This window comes from Phaseolus vulgaris, chromosome 8 (assembly GCF_000499845.2).
Source record: "Phaseolus vulgaris cultivar G19833 chromosome 8, P. vulgaris v2.0, whole genome shotgun sequence".
Classification (NCBI taxonomy): domain Eukaryota; kingdom Viridiplantae; phylum Streptophyta; class Magnoliopsida; order Fabales; family Fabaceae; genus Phaseolus; species Phaseolus vulgaris.
This window is the reverse complement of record NC_023752.2, coordinates 9,745,984-9,765,792: the sequence shown is the minus strand read 5'-3', so window position 1 is coordinate 9,765,792 and position 19,809 is coordinate 9,745,984. Positions and strand designations below refer to the sequence as shown.

Genomic DNA, 19,809 nt, shown 5'->3' with positions numbered 1-19,809 from the left:
TTAATTCAAAATCTTATTTATAAAATTTTAATTTTTCTAAATTTGTTTTAATTAATTTACACCAAATACATCTAATTTTGATATTTAATAAAATAATAATAATTTTTGAATTACAGGTTAGAAAAGAAACATTGGTATTGTCAGTATTTATTAGAAAAGTAGAGTTAAGAGAGAGAGGAGCAGAATGATGAACAAGAATGGAAACTGTAGAACGCCCCTGGTATGGTATCTCCCACTGTCTTTCCCTTTGCAATTACCACTTACCACCAACCCACACTCACTAACACTATATAAGCTTCTTCTCATTTCCACACTCTTCTCATTCCAAAAACTACAACACCTTCTCCATTCTCACTCTCTACAAACCTCAACTTCTCACTAAAACCAGTAGTTCAAGTTATGGACACTAAGATAGGTTCATTGGACGTCGCAAAGCCTCCCACCAACGACCTCGTATCCTGCAATCATGCCAACGCCACTGTCATCCATCCCAGCGTTCCTTCCGCCGTCATCAATGGCTGCGGAGACTCTACGCTCGGTGGCCACCTTGCGCGCCGCCTCGTCGAAATCGGTGTCACCGACGTCTTCTCCGTTCCCGGCGACTTCAACCTCACGCTGCTCGATCACCTCATCGCTGAGCCCGCGCTCAACGTCATCGGCTGCTGTAACGAGCTCAACGCCGGCTATGCTGCCGACGGCTACGCACGTGCGCGAGGCGTCGGTGCGTGCGTCGTCACGTTCACCGTCGGCGGGCTCAGCGTGCTCAACGCGATCGCCGGAGCGAACAGCGAGAACTTGCCCCTGATCTGCATCGTTGGTGGGCCTAACTCCAACGACTATGGCACCAATCGCATCCTCCACCACACCATCGGGTTACCCGATTTCAGCCAAGAGTTGAGGTGCTTTCAGACCATTACTTGCTTCCAGGTTCCAACTCTCTTCCTCTCTCTCACTCTCACGCTCACACACTCTGCTTTTTTTTTCTACCATTTTTTGTTAGTGTGGATGTGTCATGAAGTTAGAAAAAAAAATATGAATGATAACTCATGCACTGACCATCAGTGTCATCTACTCACAAACATCCCTGACATGAAACTCTTAATTAGAAAGCAAGAAAGAAGCAATTAATGAAGTACAGCAAATGCATGTTTTTTTTTTATATATATTATTACTTTTAATAATAGAAAATGAGAAAATAAAATGAATTGCCATTTTTCTCAGTTAATTTTAACTTAGAGAAGTTAAAATCAGTTTTTGGAAAAATGAAAGTGGTAAAAGTTGAAATGTAGGTTGATTTTAGCTTAATTTATTTTTCTCCTGAGATGTTTATCCAATTGAGAGGTTTATCCAGAAGTTAGTGTGCTTTTGTTTAGTTTTTACTGTGTTTGAGTTATGTGAAGTTTTTGTTTATTTTATGCTGAAGGCATTAATGTGGCTTTGTTTGATGTTAGGCTGTGGTGACTAACTTGGAAGATGCCCATGAGTTGATTGATACTGCAATCTCAACTGCACTGAAAGAAAGAAAGCCTGTGTATATAAGCATTAGTTGTAACTTGTCTGGGATTCCTCACCCCACCTTCAGCCGTGATCCAGTTCGTTTTTCGTTGTCTCCCAGGTAAGCTTTTTTATTTTATTTGTTGCTTTGTTCTTCATTGGAAACATTGGCGATTAGCTGTTTATGTTTGTGTTGTTTTTTTTGTAGATTGAGTAACAAGATGGGGCTTGAGGCAGCAGTGGAGGCAGCTGCAGAGTTCCTTAACAAGGCAGTGAAACCAGTGCTGGTGGGTGGTCCTAAACTGAGGGTGGCAGCAGCAGGTGAAGCCTTTGTTGAACTGGCTGATGCGTCTGGTTATGCGCTTGCTGTAATGCCATCAGCTAAAGGGCAGGTTCCAGAGCACCATCCTCATTTCATTGGAACTTATTGGGGTGCTGTGAGCACTGCCTTCTGTGCTGAGATTGTGGAATCTGCGGATGCATACTTGTTTGCTGGTCCCATTTTTAATGACTACAGCTCTGTGGGATATTCTCTTCTTCTCAAGAAGGAGAAGGCAATCATTGTACAGCCCGATCGGGTTGTGATTGCAAATGGACCTTCATTTGGGTGTGTGCTGATGAAGGATTTCCTCAAGGGACTCGCTAAGCGCCTCAAGCACAACAATACCTCATATGAAAATTACCACAGGATTTTTGTCCCTGAAGGTGTTCCTTTGCAGGCAGCACCAAAAGAACCTTTGAGGGTTAATGTTCTGTTCCAACATATACAAAAGATGTTGTCTGGTGAAACTGCTGTGATTGCAGAGACAGGGGACTCCTGGTTTAACTGCCAAAAGCTGAAATTGCCAAAGGGATGTGGGTAAGTATCTGATAGAGTGTATTTGTTGTGTTTAATTATCATCTTACTTAGAGTGTTTATAGCGTTAATAAAATTTTGGTTGACAGGTATGAGTTCCAAATGCAATATGGCTCAATTGGATGGTCTGTTGGTGCTACTCTTGGTTATGCTCAGGCTGTTCCTGAGAAGCGAGTGCTTGCCTTCATTGGTGATGGAAGTTTTCAGGTCTGTTTAGCATAACTACTTAAACCATGATGTCCATGAGAATCTGATGTATTTTCCTCAAGCATTTACAACTTTCCATAAATCTTCTCTCAAATTCCATTCTCAAACTGAATTATGATGTTTTAATTTTGTTTTTATTGTTTTGCAGATGACTGCCCAGGACGTGTCAACAATGCTGCGGTGTGGGCAAAAGACCATCATCTTTCTGATAAACAATGGTGGATACACCATTGAAGTTGAAATTCACGATGGACCGTACAATGTGATCAAGAACTGGAACTACACTGGGTTAGTAGATGCAATCCACAACGGTGAAGGAAAATGCTGGACTACCAAGGTGAGTTTCTTGAAATTATCCTCAAACATCATTGATGCAACATGGAGTGTGGAATATCTTGTATTCATTCATTCATGCATGGTTCATCTCAGGTGTTCTGTGAAGAGGAGCTAGTTGAAGCAATTGCCACAGCCACAGGACCCAAGAAAGACTCCTTTTGCTTCATTGAGGTGATTGCTCACAAGGATGACACCAGCAAAGAATTGCTTGAGTGGGGCTCAAGGGTCTGTGCTGCCAATAGCCGTCCTCCAAATCCTCAATAAACTTCCTACTTCATTCAGCCTATGTTTGAATTGCTGCAATTTCTTCTTTCACATGTCATTTCTAGGGAATTTACTTTCTATTAATGGCTTCTAGCTTCTTTGCAATTGAGAGACCTCTTGTTTGTGTAAATTCTTTAATTTGAGATAAAAATATTTATCCATCACCTTTGTTCATTTTTGTTTGTTAAAGCTTCTGTTAGATTTGGATTTTGGATGAAAACAACACTAGAATCTATCAGTGGTGCTGGTTGGTTTAATTTATTCTGATATTATTAAGTTGGAGCCTGTCGCATTCGTTAACAATAGTAAAAAGAAAACTTCCATTATTTTCTCATTGATGATGATGAATGCATGGACATGAATTATTGAGAAGATGGAATTTTTTATATTACAGGGTTGAAAATGGTCCACGCAATTTACAAGTGCATTGTATCACCAATTCATTCACATGATATTCTTTTGGGTTGAAAAGCATAGGTGAGGGAACTCGATGCTGTTTTAGATCCAATGTGTGGGTGATTTCGTAAAACATAAACTAACTTTGGATCGAGTTTGAGGTAATATAAAATCCAAAACCAATTAATTTCAATTTCTTTCTAAACTTTATTATTTTTGAAAAATATTGTTTTACCTTTTTAAAAATGATTTTCATATTACTCTTTCTGAAAATGATCTAAAACATATTTTATAAATTCTAGATTTACAATTTCGAAAGTTAAAAAGATATTCTAAAAATAATATTTCAGAATATTTTTTTTTCAGATTTATTATTCTAGAAACAGATTTTGTTTACTGAAACTCCTATATTCTCTCTTCTCTAATCAACCAAATCTATGAAAAGTAATTTTGAATATTCTGAAGAATGTAGGGTGCAGAAAGAAACACTCTTATATTGGTTTGAATCTCATACCAACCTAATTCATGCCTTCGCTTGATCAATTGGATTTTTTTACTATGCAAAATGTTTGAGAGGAAAGAAAAAGCTATATATATTATTTTGCCAAAAGTTTTATACATAGTTTTGTTATTAAAACTGTGTAAATAAATATTTTGTTATAATTAATTTGTATAAACTAAATAACAGAAAATTTATAAAAGTATAATTTTACCATAAAACTCTATGCACAATAATGTATATTTAAAAATTTGTATGATTGGTTTAGTCAAGTCTATTAGATGTATAATCACAAATTCAACACCCAAACCAATTACATGAAATTTAATTTGGTTAGAACAATTACACTAAAAAATTGAACTAATTTAATTAGTTTGATTTTCATTGCGAAGTTGATTGATTAAACTCAATAAATAAAAAAATATACTTATTTGATAATTTTGAAATAAAATTATACTTTTATGATAAAAATAAAGCAATAATCATGGAGGTTGTCTTTCCCGCCATGTTTATTCGTCGCCGACACGACGGCATGGGAGTGATTGTTGCAGCTTGATTTGACGGTATAGAATTTAAATGGGAGTGATAAGTTGAATTGAAATGATTTTTTTTTAATAAAATTTAAATTTATCTTTATTTAACAGCACTCATGCTATTTTTTTATCTGTTTAAAATATAATAAATTAATAAGTTAAATATGTTTTTTTTATCTATGTATAGTTTGTTCTTAATCCAAACTTTAGACTATATCCAAGTGTTTGTAGTATAAAAATGATTGGAATAGGTCATTATGTATGTAGAATTGATTTAATTTGAAGATTCACTTTATCAACCCATTGAAAATAGTTATAGTAGGCATCAATCTGCAATTAAAACAACAACGAATTTTGAAAAAAAACTAACAATTTTTGAAAAAAACTAATAATAATTTTATATGAAGGACTCATTCCAATCATTTCTATATTATAGGTATCTAGATGATTTAAAGTTTGAATTGGAAAAAAAACTAATTTCGTGTTATAAGAAAACATATTTAACCTTAAATTAATTAAAAAATAGCATAATAGAAAAATAGTTTTTTTTTTATCTAATACTAGTTTATTGTATTTTAAATTTTATAAATTAAAAAAAATTTCCTTAACATTTTTTGTTTAAATTTTAAAAAGGTATTTTTTTAATACTTTTTTTATAAATATCAATAAAATATAAAAATCTCTTATTTATCTTAAAGATTATATTTTTATGAAAGTATTTCATACTCTTATTTTATTTTTAGTAACAATTCAAAATTATAAAAATAATAAAATTAATCAATGTACACTATGTATTAACAACTTATTATTTTTATATTTTTTTATAAATCTCATGCTAAGTACGTGCCATCACATAAAAAATAGCATAGAAATCAAAAAAGAAAAAAGAAAACAAACCAAACCCAAGAAAAAAGAAAACAAAACATGGGGGACTTGACCAAACCCATGCAAAAAAAAAAAACTTCCATGAGTAGCCTAAATAACTATATTGGGAAAAAATTAAATAAAGAAAAGAAGGCAAACAAAAGAACATTCCATAATGCGTAGCTCTCATAAAGACAACAAAGAGAAATGATTGAATTCCAAAAATCCAATAAGATTAATCCTTGTTAGCATGTAATAAAATTCTATGATATTGATACATGTCATTACCATTACTCTTTTTTTGGTTGACCTATTTGGGAGGTCATCTTATTGACTTTCACTCTAACTTTAGGAGTATGTGCCTGATCTCTTGAAGGTTTGAACTAGTTCATTGTCTTCTCTTAATGATTCCTTATCCATATTTTTAGTCTATAATTTAAAGACTAAATTTGTTTTTTTTAAGAAAATATCAGTCGGGGTAGATTCAACTACATTTGTTGTCAAGATAGCACAACATAACTCTTGAGCCTCTTATTCACTTGAAATAAATTGAAAACAATTTTGTAAGACTAAATCTTGAGAAACAAATTTAGAAGTAACTCACTTGACAACAACTAATTTAGGACTTATTGCATGAGTTGCATATTTGAGATGAAAGAATCATTCTAAAAGACCATAATTTTCAAGAGGCAACGAGTCCTTTTTTTTTTGTAACAAATCATCATATTCATGGACATCCTCCAAAGATGGCATATAAAAAAAAACATCATCCTAAGATCTTGAACTAGCCCCTATATCTTCAGTAGATTTCTTAAACTTTTGACTTACAAGAGATCCACCATCCACCTAGCAACAACAACTTCAAAAAGGTTATCAAGATCAATAACAACTTCCTCAACTTCCACCATCCCTACATTATGAACATTACACCATATATTTGTATCTCTACCGCATAATTTTGTTTCTCAATGACACCAACCACTTCCTTGTGAGAGGCATCATTAGTTTCTTTGGTTTGGACAATCATAGGTTTATATTGTACAATAACAACCACAACAACAATAGGTGATTTGAGTGTGTTATTGAGGTTATCAGGATGTCTTATGCATTTAGAAATATCATGCCCTATCATTTTGCATGAAAAGCAAAATGGTGACAACTTCTCAAATTCAATATCTGCAATAAAAACAAAACCATGTCTTTCAACCAAGATTTGATTAGGCAAAACAGATAACATATCAATATCAACGAGCACTCTAGCAAAAAAATCTCTAGATTTATTTATGGTGCAATCATCAAGAGAAAGATGAGTACCAATCCCTCTTGCTATAGAGAAAATTGCTTTTGGTTGCCAATATTCCATGGAAAGACCATAGATCCTGATCCAACATTGAGCTTTGGTGAATTTCATGAAAGATGACACAAAGTGTTTAGTTCCAGCAAATACTCTCAAGATACCCAAATTGATCTAAGACCTCATTGCTAGGACTCTTCTCATGTATTTAAGGGAATGATTTTTTTTTTATAAAACCATTTTTCGAAAAGAATAACTTTCTATGATCCGAGAGATTTCCAGACAAGATCCAACTTTTTGCACACATCCATATGACCTTTGGATAATATTATTCTTCCATGAAAGTGATTTTTACACTCTTTAAGACCTACGAGATACATATCTTCATCAATATAAACAAATATCAAATCTCCCTTGATGCAAGGAAAACAGAACTGTAAAAGAAGGATATCACAACTATTATTCAAAGCTTGTGTTGGAGATCCCACATCGACTAGAGATAAGGACATTTCATAATATATAAGTGGGTGCAAACCTCAACCCTATGAGCCGGTTTTATGGGGTTGAGTTAGGCTTAAAGTCCACTTCGTCATAGTTTGTGCAAAAAGTCTTCTTCTGTGCTTGATCCGCATAAGATGATTTGACTTGTGAAAAGCAATATTGGTCCTTGAGACACCCCAATAAATTTGAAAACCGGAAGAATTTGTCCTCATCCCACCAAAGGAAACCAACGCTTTAAACATGCGACAAACCAAGTTGTAAGGAATAAAACACTGGTACCAGTAAGAACGGCGGCAAACGAGACGATGATCATAAAACCAATACTGCAAATCAGACTGTAGCGAGACACCTAACACAAATACAAACATTTACAATATAATGTTAAAAAAAATCCTAAAGCCCTTAAGAACCTCTGACTCTTGTATGATCATCTGTTCGTATACATAATACAATTATTGCAATTCACAACACAACAAGAAAAGCAAGGGTAAGCTAGTGAAAATAAAATTCTACAATATACACAACTAAATCAAAAGAGAAAACCAAAGTCCTATCAGAGACTAACACCTGATCCAAAGATTACCAACGAATCCAAGAGAAAGGATCAGGGTAAGTTCAATACAACCTAAGTTGTACATCTCATATGTCACAGTGTGCATGAACTCCCCCATCAGCTTCTCACCACTTGATATCTTAGTCTATATGACTTAGATCATCAGTGAAGCTCGAAGATCTTTGTTACCACATAGACATCAATACTTAATACACAAACAAACATCAGTTCATACATTATCCCAAATGTATGAATTCAATTTCATACCATTTTCATCATACAATATCATTCAAAATGCAATCCACAACATTCAAAATCCTATTTAACATAAAAAAACAACACTTAAATACCAAACCATCAAAATCTAATATTTCTACAAGTTTAAACAATATATAAACAAACAACATCTCTGCAAGATAAATTGAATATTGGAACCACATCCCTTCCACATTCAGATCTTCTAGCCTAGGATATTATTAAAAATTAAAGTTAGCTTTCCTTACCTTAAATTCCTTATTCTGATAGAAATTCTACCTAAAAAAGGGGAACCACTCCAAAATTTAGGAATCTAGAGCAAGTTATCCAAACATTACTAAATTTTAGTATGAGCTTAATCAAGTTGAGAGAAACACTTTTCTCAACTGACCTTACTAAGATTGATTACTAAATCATAGAGAAAAACAAAGAATAAGAAATCTTTAGAGTAAAAATGAACTTACTTTATTTGAAAATTTGATTAGATAGAAATGTTTCTTAACTCCTTAACTAAAATAGATAAAAATTGGAAAATAAAATAAAATTAAGAGAGAAGAGAGAAAAGAAAAGTTGGAAAAAAGAAGAAATTACTATGAGGGGACAGTTTAGAGGGATTACAATTATGAAATCAATCTTATAGCGACATATTATTTTTATGTTATTATTGTTTTATTTTTAAAAAATTATAAAAGGTTATAGTGCCACTTTTTTCGTTTGTTATTGTAATAAAAATTATTATAATGTCGTTTTAATGGTTTAAAAGAAAGTACAAAAGGAAATGCTTATTCTTTTTGTTTTGGTTGGTATCTGCTACCATAACTTAATGGTAACTTATGGTTAGAGATGACAATGAGCTGCACAATTTTTCCATTACATGTGGATACATGCGAAAACAATATAAATTAATTCTAAAGTATCATTTAAATAAAAGTATATAATAAAATTAGGGTAAATAATTTTTATTTTCTAAAAAATAAACTTAAATAAATTGGACTATAATATTTTCTTTTTGAAAATTTAATTTTTAACAATAAATTCAAATTAAATTTTAAAAGTTTTCCAAAATTTATATTTTTTCACCAATAATTTTATTTTGATCCACTTAATTTTTTGATAATATATAAATAAAATTTCACTTACAATCACTAACAAGTATTGGTGGGTGGATTATGTCTTATTTATCTATAAATAAACCCAATATTGTAAATAGGAAAGTGAAAGGAAGAGTTAGGAGTGGAGCTTAAGCTTTTAGGTAGATTGTTAATTCAATTTAGGACACATATACTCTTCTATACTGCTATATAGGACACTTATACTCTTCTTTAATAGCTTAAGCTTTTAGGTAGATTGTTAATTCAATTTAGTATTGTAATTTACTTGACTAAATTATTCGAAATTCGAACCTCATGGTCATTGATGCATAGTTCTAGGAGAGTTGCATTACGAGGTTTATGGCCTTGAAATTTATCTATGTTTTTAAAGTGATTTTAATGTCTGGGAACAGTATAAAATATACAAAGTTGTTTTTGGATCCTAGATTTTATTTTTCACATGAAAAAAATATTATTAAAAAAAAGAAAAAAAAAGAAAGAAAATACAAAAATATAGGAGACTAGATCAAAACTCATATGTTAACAAAAACGATATATAGGTAGACTATACCTATTTATAAAGAATTTTAAGAACATACTACATGAAAGTCTATTATATCAATGAAATGATTCTTTATGAATAAATCCTAAATTAGCCAACTAATCAGCACACGCATTCCCTTCACGAAAAATATGAGTAACCCTAAACCTGATTGTCCCACAGAAATTAAGACAAGTATTCCATCGATTACGAAGCATCCACGGAACATTAGTCCTAGCAGTAAACGCAACACAAACCAAGACATAATCACATTCAAGCCAGACATTAGTAAGTCCCATCTTTTGAGCTTCCTCTATAACATGTATTACTCCATAAAACTCAGCAACCAAAACAGTCCGAACTTCAAGAAACGCTGAAAAAGCGCCAATAAATTCTCTCATACTCCCACGAAAAATACCTCCACAAGTAGAAAGACCAAGATACTCCCTAGCAGTCCTATCAATGTTAATTTTAACCCAGCCTGGTGAAGGAAATTACCATCTAACAGGAAGAGGAAGAAGAACTTTACCACTACGAGTCTTAATACCAAAAAATTTAATCACGTTGAAATCCAACATATCATTCTTCATTGAAGCTTTAGACTAATTTCCCACTAGACAAGTTAAATCTTTAATTACCGAAATAGCCTTAGAAACCTCAATCTTATGCTGAAATCTAGCATAATTCCTCATACGTCATAACATCCATATAGAAAAGGTTATCACAACAAGTTTAATCAATTTAACCAAAGGACTACCACCACTCTTAATAAAATAAAGAAGATCATTCTTATTAGAGAAATGAGAAGTAAGAAAAATCTCTCGAACCCAACTCCAAATATGCAATGCATTAGAACATTAAAAAAAGATGTTGAATAGATTCTTCATGTTTTTCACAAAGCGTACACATAGAACATATATGCAAACCCTTGTTCTGAATATGTTGATATGTAAAAAGTCGCCCATGAAATTTTTTCCAAAGTACTAGAGTTTTGGAAGGCGGAATAAATGAAGACCAAATGAATTTACCCCAACCACATGGAACTCCTGGTTTCAAGAAAAAAATCCTAGCCGATTTAAGAGTGAAACGACCAGACTCATTTAGAATCCAATTAGGAATATCATGTTCCTCTCTAACCATGATATGATTAAAAAAAATGAGGAATCTGCTGTAAAGATAAGGGAATATTTCAATCACAATCTTTCTAAAATTGAGAAACGGTATCCGGAATGCTAGCACCATCAGATAACCCTGCAATATTTGCTAAAGAAGTAGTAGAACACCATTTATCATTCCAAAAATTAATAAAAGAACCTGTACCAATAGTCCAGGAAGTATAATAAAGTATGGTAGAATAAAATTGCTTAATTCCAAGCCAAAAAGAGGAGGATCTATAAACCATTCTAAACTCGTATTTTGATTTAAGAACCCTAGCTTTCAAGAGTAAAAACCAAGGCCGGTTGCTATAAGCAAAGTTCCAAACAAGCTTAAGAAGATATGCATTATTTTCATGATGAAGATTAATAATATTCAAGCCTCCATCCTCAAGAGGTGAACAAATTTTCGTCCAATTAACGATAGCGATACCTTTTTTCAGAATATCACCAATCCAAATAAAATTTCGACATCACTGCTCAACTTGCTTAATAAGTGAAACATGTCATTTATACATATTAAAACTATAAGCTAAAAATTCAGTAATCACCGTATTGACCAGCTGAATCTGACTCATCATGTTAACAGATTTACCTTTCCAAGATGCTAGCTTCAATTTGACTTTATCAGCCAAAGATTGAAGAAATCGACACTTTGGAGCACCAACAAAGATAGACACTCCTAAATAATTGAAAGGCAAACAACCATGACTACAAGAAAGAATATTTTGAATTTTGGTGACAAATCTTGGAGAATTATCCATGGTGAAGAAACTACTTTTAGAGTTATTAATATATTGACCAAAAAAATCACCATATGTTTTAAGAAAAGTACTCAAATTTCTAAGAGACTTAATATCCCTCCTACAAAAAATAAATATGTCATCATCATACAAAATATGAGAGGGAGTGAGATAACCTTGCGGACTGACCATATTTAAAATCTTTTTATCATTCACAAGCTTAGAGATACCTCTACTAAGAACTTCCTCTGCAAGATAGAAAAGTAAAGGAGACAATGAATCACCTTGTCTTACACCTCGACTGCAGGGAAAAAAATCCACCAAACTACCACTTATTCTGATATAAAGCATAGTTGAACAGAGAATTGTACTAATCCAATCGACAAACGAGGGGTGAAAACCAAAGCGTTTCAAAACTAATAATAAGAACTTCCAACTCAGAGTGTCAAAAGCTTTATGAATATCAACTTTGTAAGCCACATTACATCCTCTAACCTTTTTAGATGTTAATAACTTCAGAAGCAATACTAATGCAATCCTGAATCTGTCTACCCTGCACAAACCCATGTTGATTAGGAGAAATTATTCTAGCAGCCACAAGTGCAAGCCTATCCGCTAGTATCTTGAAAATAATCTTAAATTTGAAATCAACAACAACAATTTAGCCTGTAATATTTCTTTTTATAGTAATCATAGTATTTTTCTTTTATAGACAACTTTTGGCGACATGACATCTACTTTATGTCCACTAAAAAGTTATAAGTTCTATGTTTTCCACAACAAAATGATTTTTTGACACCTATATTTCACTCTACACTCCAATAAATATTAATATTTTAATCATTTATAATTTTTTTAATTTTGAAAATTATTTTAACATTTTGTATTTTGATTATATTTTCATTAAGATTTTTTTTTATTTTTTTAATTATAAATATTAATATTTTGTAGTGAGTGTAAAGTGGAACAATGTGTCAAAATATCACCAACCCTTCCACAATGTCCTCTTTACACAAAGTAACTTCTTGAACAAACATATAATCCCTTCTTTAAATTACATCTTTCTTAACATTTTCAAAATCTGTCAAAAATAAGAGTTTCATTTACTAATTTTTTTTAATACATTTAACTTTTTCTAAATCTCAATATTTTTACTTATATATTTAAAAAAAACCTTAATAATCTCTTTTAAAACAAAACTTTATTTTTTTTATCAATCGAGTAGAACATCTAAACAAGTTTTTACATCAATACCATTCTCAAACAGTTCAATTTTCATCCATATACACTATTCATTTTTTACCCACCACAGGGTAAAAAACTTTAAACTCTTTCACTTGATCCTCTTAGGCAATGGAACTGACGTTGATCTGAGTTATTTGTAGATATACTAAATTCTTGGAACTATGTCTCTTCTCTTTTGTGTAGAGGGATTTTAATAACTTGTTTATTACAATGATACTTAATTATGTCTTTATTATATATTAGGTATTTTCTTTACTTCCTTATAAACTAGACTCGTTTGGATATTGTAGGTACATGAAAATCTATATAGAAAATTATACTTTTCAGAACTTTTCAAAAAGGGTATAATACGATGGAGTTGTGACTAAATTATGGGATGCAACCTTAGAAAAATCAAGAAAATATGAAAGACTATAAACATACCAAGAAAAAAAAATAAAACAATGGAATCCAAAAGGTCAATGTGGAAGCAAACTTAAGAAAAATGAAGTTTCTAGAAAAAAGTCATGGCTTAGAAATATTTGAAGAAATCGATAAAGCAGTTATTGATCTTTCTAGGTATTTTTACCTGGTTTTTTCGAGTGTAGATTTGCTTGACTAGTTTGGAATCATTGTTTTGAATGAATTGGAGTGCAGTTCGTGTCTCACAATGTTTATTTGCTGAATTTTTTTCAGTTCAGACCCAAAAATGCTTCAGGCGAAGTATGGGGAGCGGTTTTGGTTGTAGTGGTAAGCGAGTTGTGGAAGCATAAAAATAATGTAATTTTTAATAAGGGTGTGATGTTTTAGAAGTTTTTGCCTTGATTCAATTAAAAGCTTCGTCGTGAGTCACTGTCAAGTCTCATGCTACGTTTTTCTCCTTTTCTGACCGGTGTCTTGACCCTCTGGTCTGTATGATGATGATTTGTTGATGTTTTTTTTTCCATAAGTTTAATCTTTTAGATGGAATCTCAGTGTATAATTAGGTGAGTTGACTTAACTCTTTTATTGATTTTTTATTACTGATAAAAAAATAAAGAAAAAACATTGGACCTGATCCTAGAACCTTAGGTCATTGGTTTCAAAAGTTTCTTCCTCCTGGAATCTCTTTTGAAAGCATGCATTGCAACCATTCGTTGTAGCAGCGGTGATGCCATGCTATTTATAATCCTTCCCTCTTCAAATTTGTTGCTTAATTGCTGTTTATCTGTTTTCATCACATCAATGACTTAATCCATGAGAAAAATATAATAACTCAATATTTCAAAGAAATAGAATTATTGAATGAGAAAGGAGAGAGAGAACTGCTCACATTCAGTGTAAATGGAAGTTGAAAAGTTTGAATTCTGAACATTAAAACCTGCAAGAGACTCCAGAGTCCTGAATAAACAGAGCCTGAATAAATAAGTACAATAAATATAAATGATTTTGGTTTAAATGATAAATGAGTAAAAAATTAAATATTTTTTGAAAATTAATGTTCTCAAACGTATGGTATTTTATGAGAGTTTTAAAATCCACAGTATTTTACATAAATTATGAAATTCACAGTATTTTATATTTTATGGAGGTTTTTATAAATCATTAAAAAATTATTTTATCAATTTAATCATTCTTAACAAGCTTAGAATTTGCTTTAACTTTTATAATTAAATTAATAAAATATTTGATATTTTATTTAGATAAGTTTTGAATGTTGAAGAAAAAATAAAGTAGTTTTTAAAAAGTATTGTAGTTAAGTAAAATGAAAATAAATAACAATACCAAAGTAAATTAAAAATTAAAAATTAATTAATTATAAATATATTAATTATCACAAAAAAGTTATTCAAAGAAATCTTCTAATTATCTCCTAAATGTAAGAGATAAGAAAGAAAAAATAGAAGAGAAGATAACAACATATAAGAGTAGAAGAGTTTTTGAATTTCGTCACGATTTTGTTTATAAAAAACGTTTTAATGGATTAAGGAAGAAAAGTATTGTATTTAAACTGACATTGATCTCGACTCCTAAGTAATGCAAGATTATATTAGAAAATAATAATTAAAAAATATTTTAAATTAAAGTAATTTTATCAAATAAATGCATCTTGAACTTTAATTTCACTTGGAAAATTAGAAAAAATAAGTTTTATAAAGCTTTAACCTATATCAATTCATTTGCATTCTTAACCGTGAACTACGTCAAGAAGAACGTGGGACTCAATTTGAAATTTAAAGTTTCGATGCTCAATTCTCCAATTAACAAAACTGATGAAATACGTAGCTAACAAAATTTTATCTTTTATTTTTAACATATCACAAAAAATAAAATTCAACAATATATACATGAAAAACAGTGCCAGGTTTATCGTGTATATTTCTTTTCCCTAAAATGTAATATTTACTTTTTGAATAAACTAGAGATTATTATAATTTCATCTAAACCAACTGTGTTCAATAAAATAAACGGAATTTTATTAAGATCAGAAATAATTTTGATAACCATGTAGTGAATTTTAAAATGATTTCTTGCTATCTCTTCATATAACTTTTTTTTTGTTACAGATATTCATATAAATTTGCGTGGGAGGTCACAAAGTGTCAAATAAATTTTATTTTTTTATAAGTTAAATTATTAAAGACTGACATTCTAATGTCTTATTTACATTCATTTAATAATTAAATATATTATTATTTTATTTTATTTTTTTATATTAATTATTAAAAAATATTATATTTTATTATTAAAAAGGTATCAGATATATTATTATTTTATTTAAAAAAATTATATTAATTTTTTAAAGAAAACATAATATTTTGTTATTAAAAGAGATTATAAAGTGAAGTGAGAGAAAAAATGAATGATAAATAATTTTTTTCTTAAAAGAAAAAAGTCTTCAGACAAGAAATGTCTAGGAAAGTGAACGCAATAATGGCAACGTTGTTTTTCTTTGTTTTCTAGTTGGATAATTAATAGCAAGAAAATCAGAAACAGAGTGAGAAAAAAAGAAAGAAAGAAAGAAAAGTGGTACCTTAGGAAGACGTGATTTACTTTGAATTTAGCTTCACCCATCTTACACTTTCTCAATCAACTTTTCCTCTCACTCTTCGTTGGAACATGTCAAACACTCTAACATTAGGTTTAATTATACTTATATATATATTCTTTGGCAAATTGCATTGAAAGATAAACACTGGAAAAAGAAGGGTCCATAAGCCATCATTAGCCTGTTTGCTTCTTCGGTCTGTGTTTTTGGGTTCATTGTGTGTCTTTCTCACTGAACTCCAATGAGAATTTTCCATGTTCCTTTCCTTTTCATCATATTATGTTACTGCTTTTGGATACATCACACTGTTTATTTCACCGGTGTTTCTGGTCAAATTGTTGAGGGTCAACAACAATCATTGCTAAAACTGAAGAACAGCCTCAAATTCGAGCAAGAAAAATCTCACAAACTTGTGTTCTGGAATTCAAGCATAGATTGCTGTAAGTGGACAGGTGTAACCTGTGATAAGGAGGGACAGGTTATTGGCCTTGATCTGAATGGAGAATCAATCAATGGTGGATTTGACAACTCAAGTACTCTTTTCAACCTGCAAAGTCTCCGGATATTGAATTTGTCTGTTAATAATTTCAGTTCTGAGATACCATCCGGATTCAGCAAGTTGAAGAACTTAACATATCTGAATTTGTCTCATGCTGGTTTTGTGGGGCAGATTCCAATAGAGATTTCTTCCCTGACAAGGTTGGTAACTCTTGATATCTCTTCTCTTTCCTTTTTATTTGGGAAACCGCTGAAACTTGAAAAAATAGATTTGCAAATGCTTGTCAAAAACCTCACCATGATTAGACAATTGTATATGGATGGTGTGAGTGTATCAGCCAAGGGAAATGAATGGATCAATGCTTTGTTGCAGCTACATAGCCTGCAGGAGCTGAGCATGTCAAACTGCAATCTCTCAGGACCCCTTGATCCTTCCCTAACAAGACTTCAAAACCTATCAATCATTCGTCTTGATCAAAACAATTTTTCATCCTCGGTGCCAAAAAACTTTGCTGATTTTCCAAATTTAGTAATCCTCCACCTTAGTTCTTGTGGATTGACAGGAATATTTCCAGAGAAGATCTTTCAGGTGACAACATTGTCTGACATAGACTTATCATATAACGATTATCTTAATGGATCTTTGCCTGGATTACCTCTGAATGGTTCCCTTCAGAAATTAATTGTGAGTCACACAAGGTTCTCAGGAGCATTACCAACTTCTATTGGTAATCTTAAGCAGTTATCCATCTTAGATCTTTCTAATTGCCATTTTAACGGAACACTACCCAGTTCAATGTCAGGACTCAAGGAACTCACTTCTCTGCTATTGTCGTTTAATAACTTTACTGGTCCAATTCCGTCCTTGAATATGTTCAGGAACCTCACGCATTTAGACTTCTCACACAATAACTTCACAGGTTCCATCACTTATGCTCACTTGGAAGGCCTAAGAAAGCTGGTCCAAATTGATTTACAGGACAATTTACTTGATGGAAACATTCCTTCTTCTCTTTTTGCACTTCCATCGGTGCAAAGGATTTATCTTTCCAACAACCATTTTTGTGGACAGCTTGATGAATTTTCAAATATCTCCTCCTCCATGTTAGAGAGTCTTGATTTAAGAAGTAATAATTTAGAAGGCCCCATTCCTGCATCTATTTTTAATCTCACGTCTCTTATTGTCCTCCAATTGTCATTCAACAAGTTAAAAGGCACAATAAAGCTAGATGTGATTCAGAGACTTCCAAAACTAAGTAAACTAGCTCTTTCACACAACAACTTGTCAGTAGACACAAATCTTACAGATGTAGGCTTTGTATCTTCCTTACACAATATGAGCAGTTTAGAGTTGGCTTCCTGCCACCTGACAGAGTTCCCTAGTTTCTTGAGAAACCATTCCAAAATAACCACTTTAGACCTCTCAAGCAACCATATTCAAGGATCTATACCAACATGGATCTGGCAACTTGACTCTCTTGCTCAATTAAATCTTTCTCACAATTTGCTCACCAGTTTAGAAGGATCTGTGCAGAACACTAGTTCCTATCTGAGCCTCATTGACCTTCATGCTAACAAACTCCAAGGGAAGCTACAAATATTTCCAGTGAATGTCACTTATTTGGACTATTCAAGCAACAATTTCAATTTTATTTCATCAGATGTTGGTACTCGTATGTCTCGCATAATTTTCTTGTCTCTGTCCAAAAATAATTTATCCGGGAGTATTCCTCAATTCCTGTGCAATAGTTCAAGTCTGCTAGTTCTGGATGTTTCTTATAATAACTTCGATCGGAAAATTCCAGAGTGCTTAACACAGAGTGAGACACTTGTGGTATTAAATCTTCAACATAACAAGTTTAAAGGCAGCATTCCAGATAAATTTCCAGTACCTTGTGCTCTAAAAACTCTGGATCTGAATAGCAATCAATTGCAAGGCCCAATTCCCAAATCTATTGCAAATTGCACATCATTAGAGGTGTTGGATCTTGGAAACAATGAGGTAGATGATGGATTTCCATTCTTCTTAAATATAATATCCAGACTCCGCGTCCTTGTTTTGAGGAGAAACAAATTTCATGGTCACATTGCATGTCCTCGTACCAGTGATTTTTGGGATATGCTTCAAATTGTTGATGTGGCTTTCAACAATTTCAGTGGCTTACTTCCAGCAAAATGCTTGAAAACCTGGAAAGCAATGATGCTTGATGAAGATCGTGTATCCAAATTCAGTCCCATAGAATCTAAGATCCTTACATTTGATGGTATATATTATCATGATTCTGTGACACTTACAGTCAAAGGTTTGCAGTTAGAGTTTGTCAAAGTCCTGAATCTCGTCACATCTGTTGACTTCTCATCCAACAATTTTGAAGGAACAATACCTGAAGAGCTCATGGATTTTACTAGACTTTATGCTCTCAACTTGTCTCACAATGGTTTAACAGGCCAAATCCCTTCATCTATAGGGAATTTAAAACAGCTTGAGTCATTGGACCTGTCAAGCAACAATCTTGGTGGTGAAATTCCCACACAATTTGAACGTTTAAATTTCCTCTCATACCTGAACCTTTCCTTTAACCGTCTGGTGGGAAAAATCCCTGTAGGTAGGCAAATTCAAACATTTGACGCATCTTCCTATGTTGGTAATGCAGACTTATGTGGAATTCCTTTGAATATGTGTCCTGATCAGCGCAATTCAAAATCTGAAGTACATACAGATTCTGGTGCTAAATTTGACTGGACTTTTGTATCAATTGGAGTTGGTTTTGGGGTTGGAGCAGGAATGGTCGTGGCTCCATCATTGTTTTTGGAGAGCCTGAAAAAATGGAGCAACCATATAATCGATAAAGCTCTCCTAGTTATTCTTCCAATGCTTGGTTTGACTTGGATACCTATTCATGATGACGATGACGAAGATACAGAGGAAGAGACTAAGAAAAATAACTCAGATATGGAAGAGTATTGTGATTACAATGAGATACAAGATAACTTGGTCCATCAAAGGTTTCGAGGGAGGTACTGTGTCTTGTGTTCCAAGCTTCATATCAGTAACAAGAAGGTAATTCATGATCCAAGGTGTACATGTTTCCCATCACCTCCCATTTCAACATCAACTTATCCAGATTCATATTCTTCTCATTCACACTAATGATGAAAACATGCACATCTGTTCCTTTTGTTTTCCCTTTATTCTTTGTTCAGATTAGATACATGTATGTACCTGCCTACCACTCCGATTGTTCCCTTTATTCTTTGTTCTATTATGTATGCACCTGCACATAGAAATTGAACCCAAGGGTGGCAAAATACAATGAGAGAAAGCATGTCCCTCTCTTTTGAGGTAGTTTTTGTGGGTATTCTATGCCAATGCACAGTGCTCTCGCTCAGGGTTTTCATCAAACACTTGAGACGCAATAAAAGGCTAAAAAATTACAGAGTTCATTAAAATACGCAAATAAAAGTATGGATATAGGAA

General features: G+C 32.4%; 2 protein-coding genes across 3 annotated transcripts; both read left to right on the top strand.

Moving 5' to 3' along the window:
- The first annotated feature begins 149 nt into the window (after positions 1 to 149).
- On the top strand, positions 150 to 3,331 carry LOC137823912 (pyruvate decarboxylase 2). Its single transcript, XM_068629249.1, has 6 exons — positions 150 to 927; positions 1,452 to 1,615; positions 1,703 to 2,353; positions 2,440 to 2,557; positions 2,706 to 2,894; positions 2,987 to 3,331. The coding sequence occupies exons 1-6, from the start codon at positions 400 to 402 to the stop codon at positions 3,155 to 3,157; spliced, it is 1,821 nt and encodes a 606-aa protein (XP_068485350.1). The 5' UTR covers positions 150 to 399; the 3' UTR covers positions 3,158 to 3,331.
- Positions 3,332 to 15,773: 12,442 nt separating this feature from the next.
- Positions 15,774 to 19,809, top strand: LOC137826055 (receptor-like protein 7). 2 transcript variants are annotated; one of them, XM_068631897.1, is made up of 2 exons: positions 15,774 to 16,532; positions 16,705 to 19,809. In XM_068631897.1, the coding sequence occupies exon 2, from the start codon at positions 16,729 to 16,731 to the stop codon at positions 19,480 to 19,482; it is 2,754 nt and encodes a 917-aa protein (XP_068487998.1). In that variant the 5' UTR covers positions 15,774 to 16,532; positions 16,705 to 16,728; the 3' UTR covers positions 19,483 to 19,809. The 2 variants fall into 2 exon arrangements, with proteins under 2 accessions (XP_068487998.1, XP_068487997.1); XM_068631896.1 differs by having other exon boundaries at positions 15,780 to 19,809.

What these genes read in the sequence shown, in the direction of transcription:
- LOC137826055 (XM_068631896.1), top strand. Translation starts at nt 16,075, where the DNA reads ATGAGAATTTTCCATGTTCCTTTCCTTTTCATCATATTATGTTACTGC.
- LOC137823912 (XM_068629249.1), top strand. Translation starts at nt 400, where the DNA reads ATGGACACTAAGATAGGTTCATTGGACGTCGCAAAGCCTCCCACCAAC. An exon ending in AGACCATTACTTGCTTCCAG is followed by an intron (nt 928 to 1,451) that starts GTTCCAACTCTC and finishes GTTTGATGTTAG; the next exon opens with GCTGTGGTGACTAACTTGGA. An exon ending in GAAAATGCTGGACTACCAAG is followed by an intron (nt 2,895 to 2,986) that starts GTGAGTTTCTTG and finishes GGTTCATCTCAG; the next exon opens with GTGTTCTGTGAAGAGGAGCT.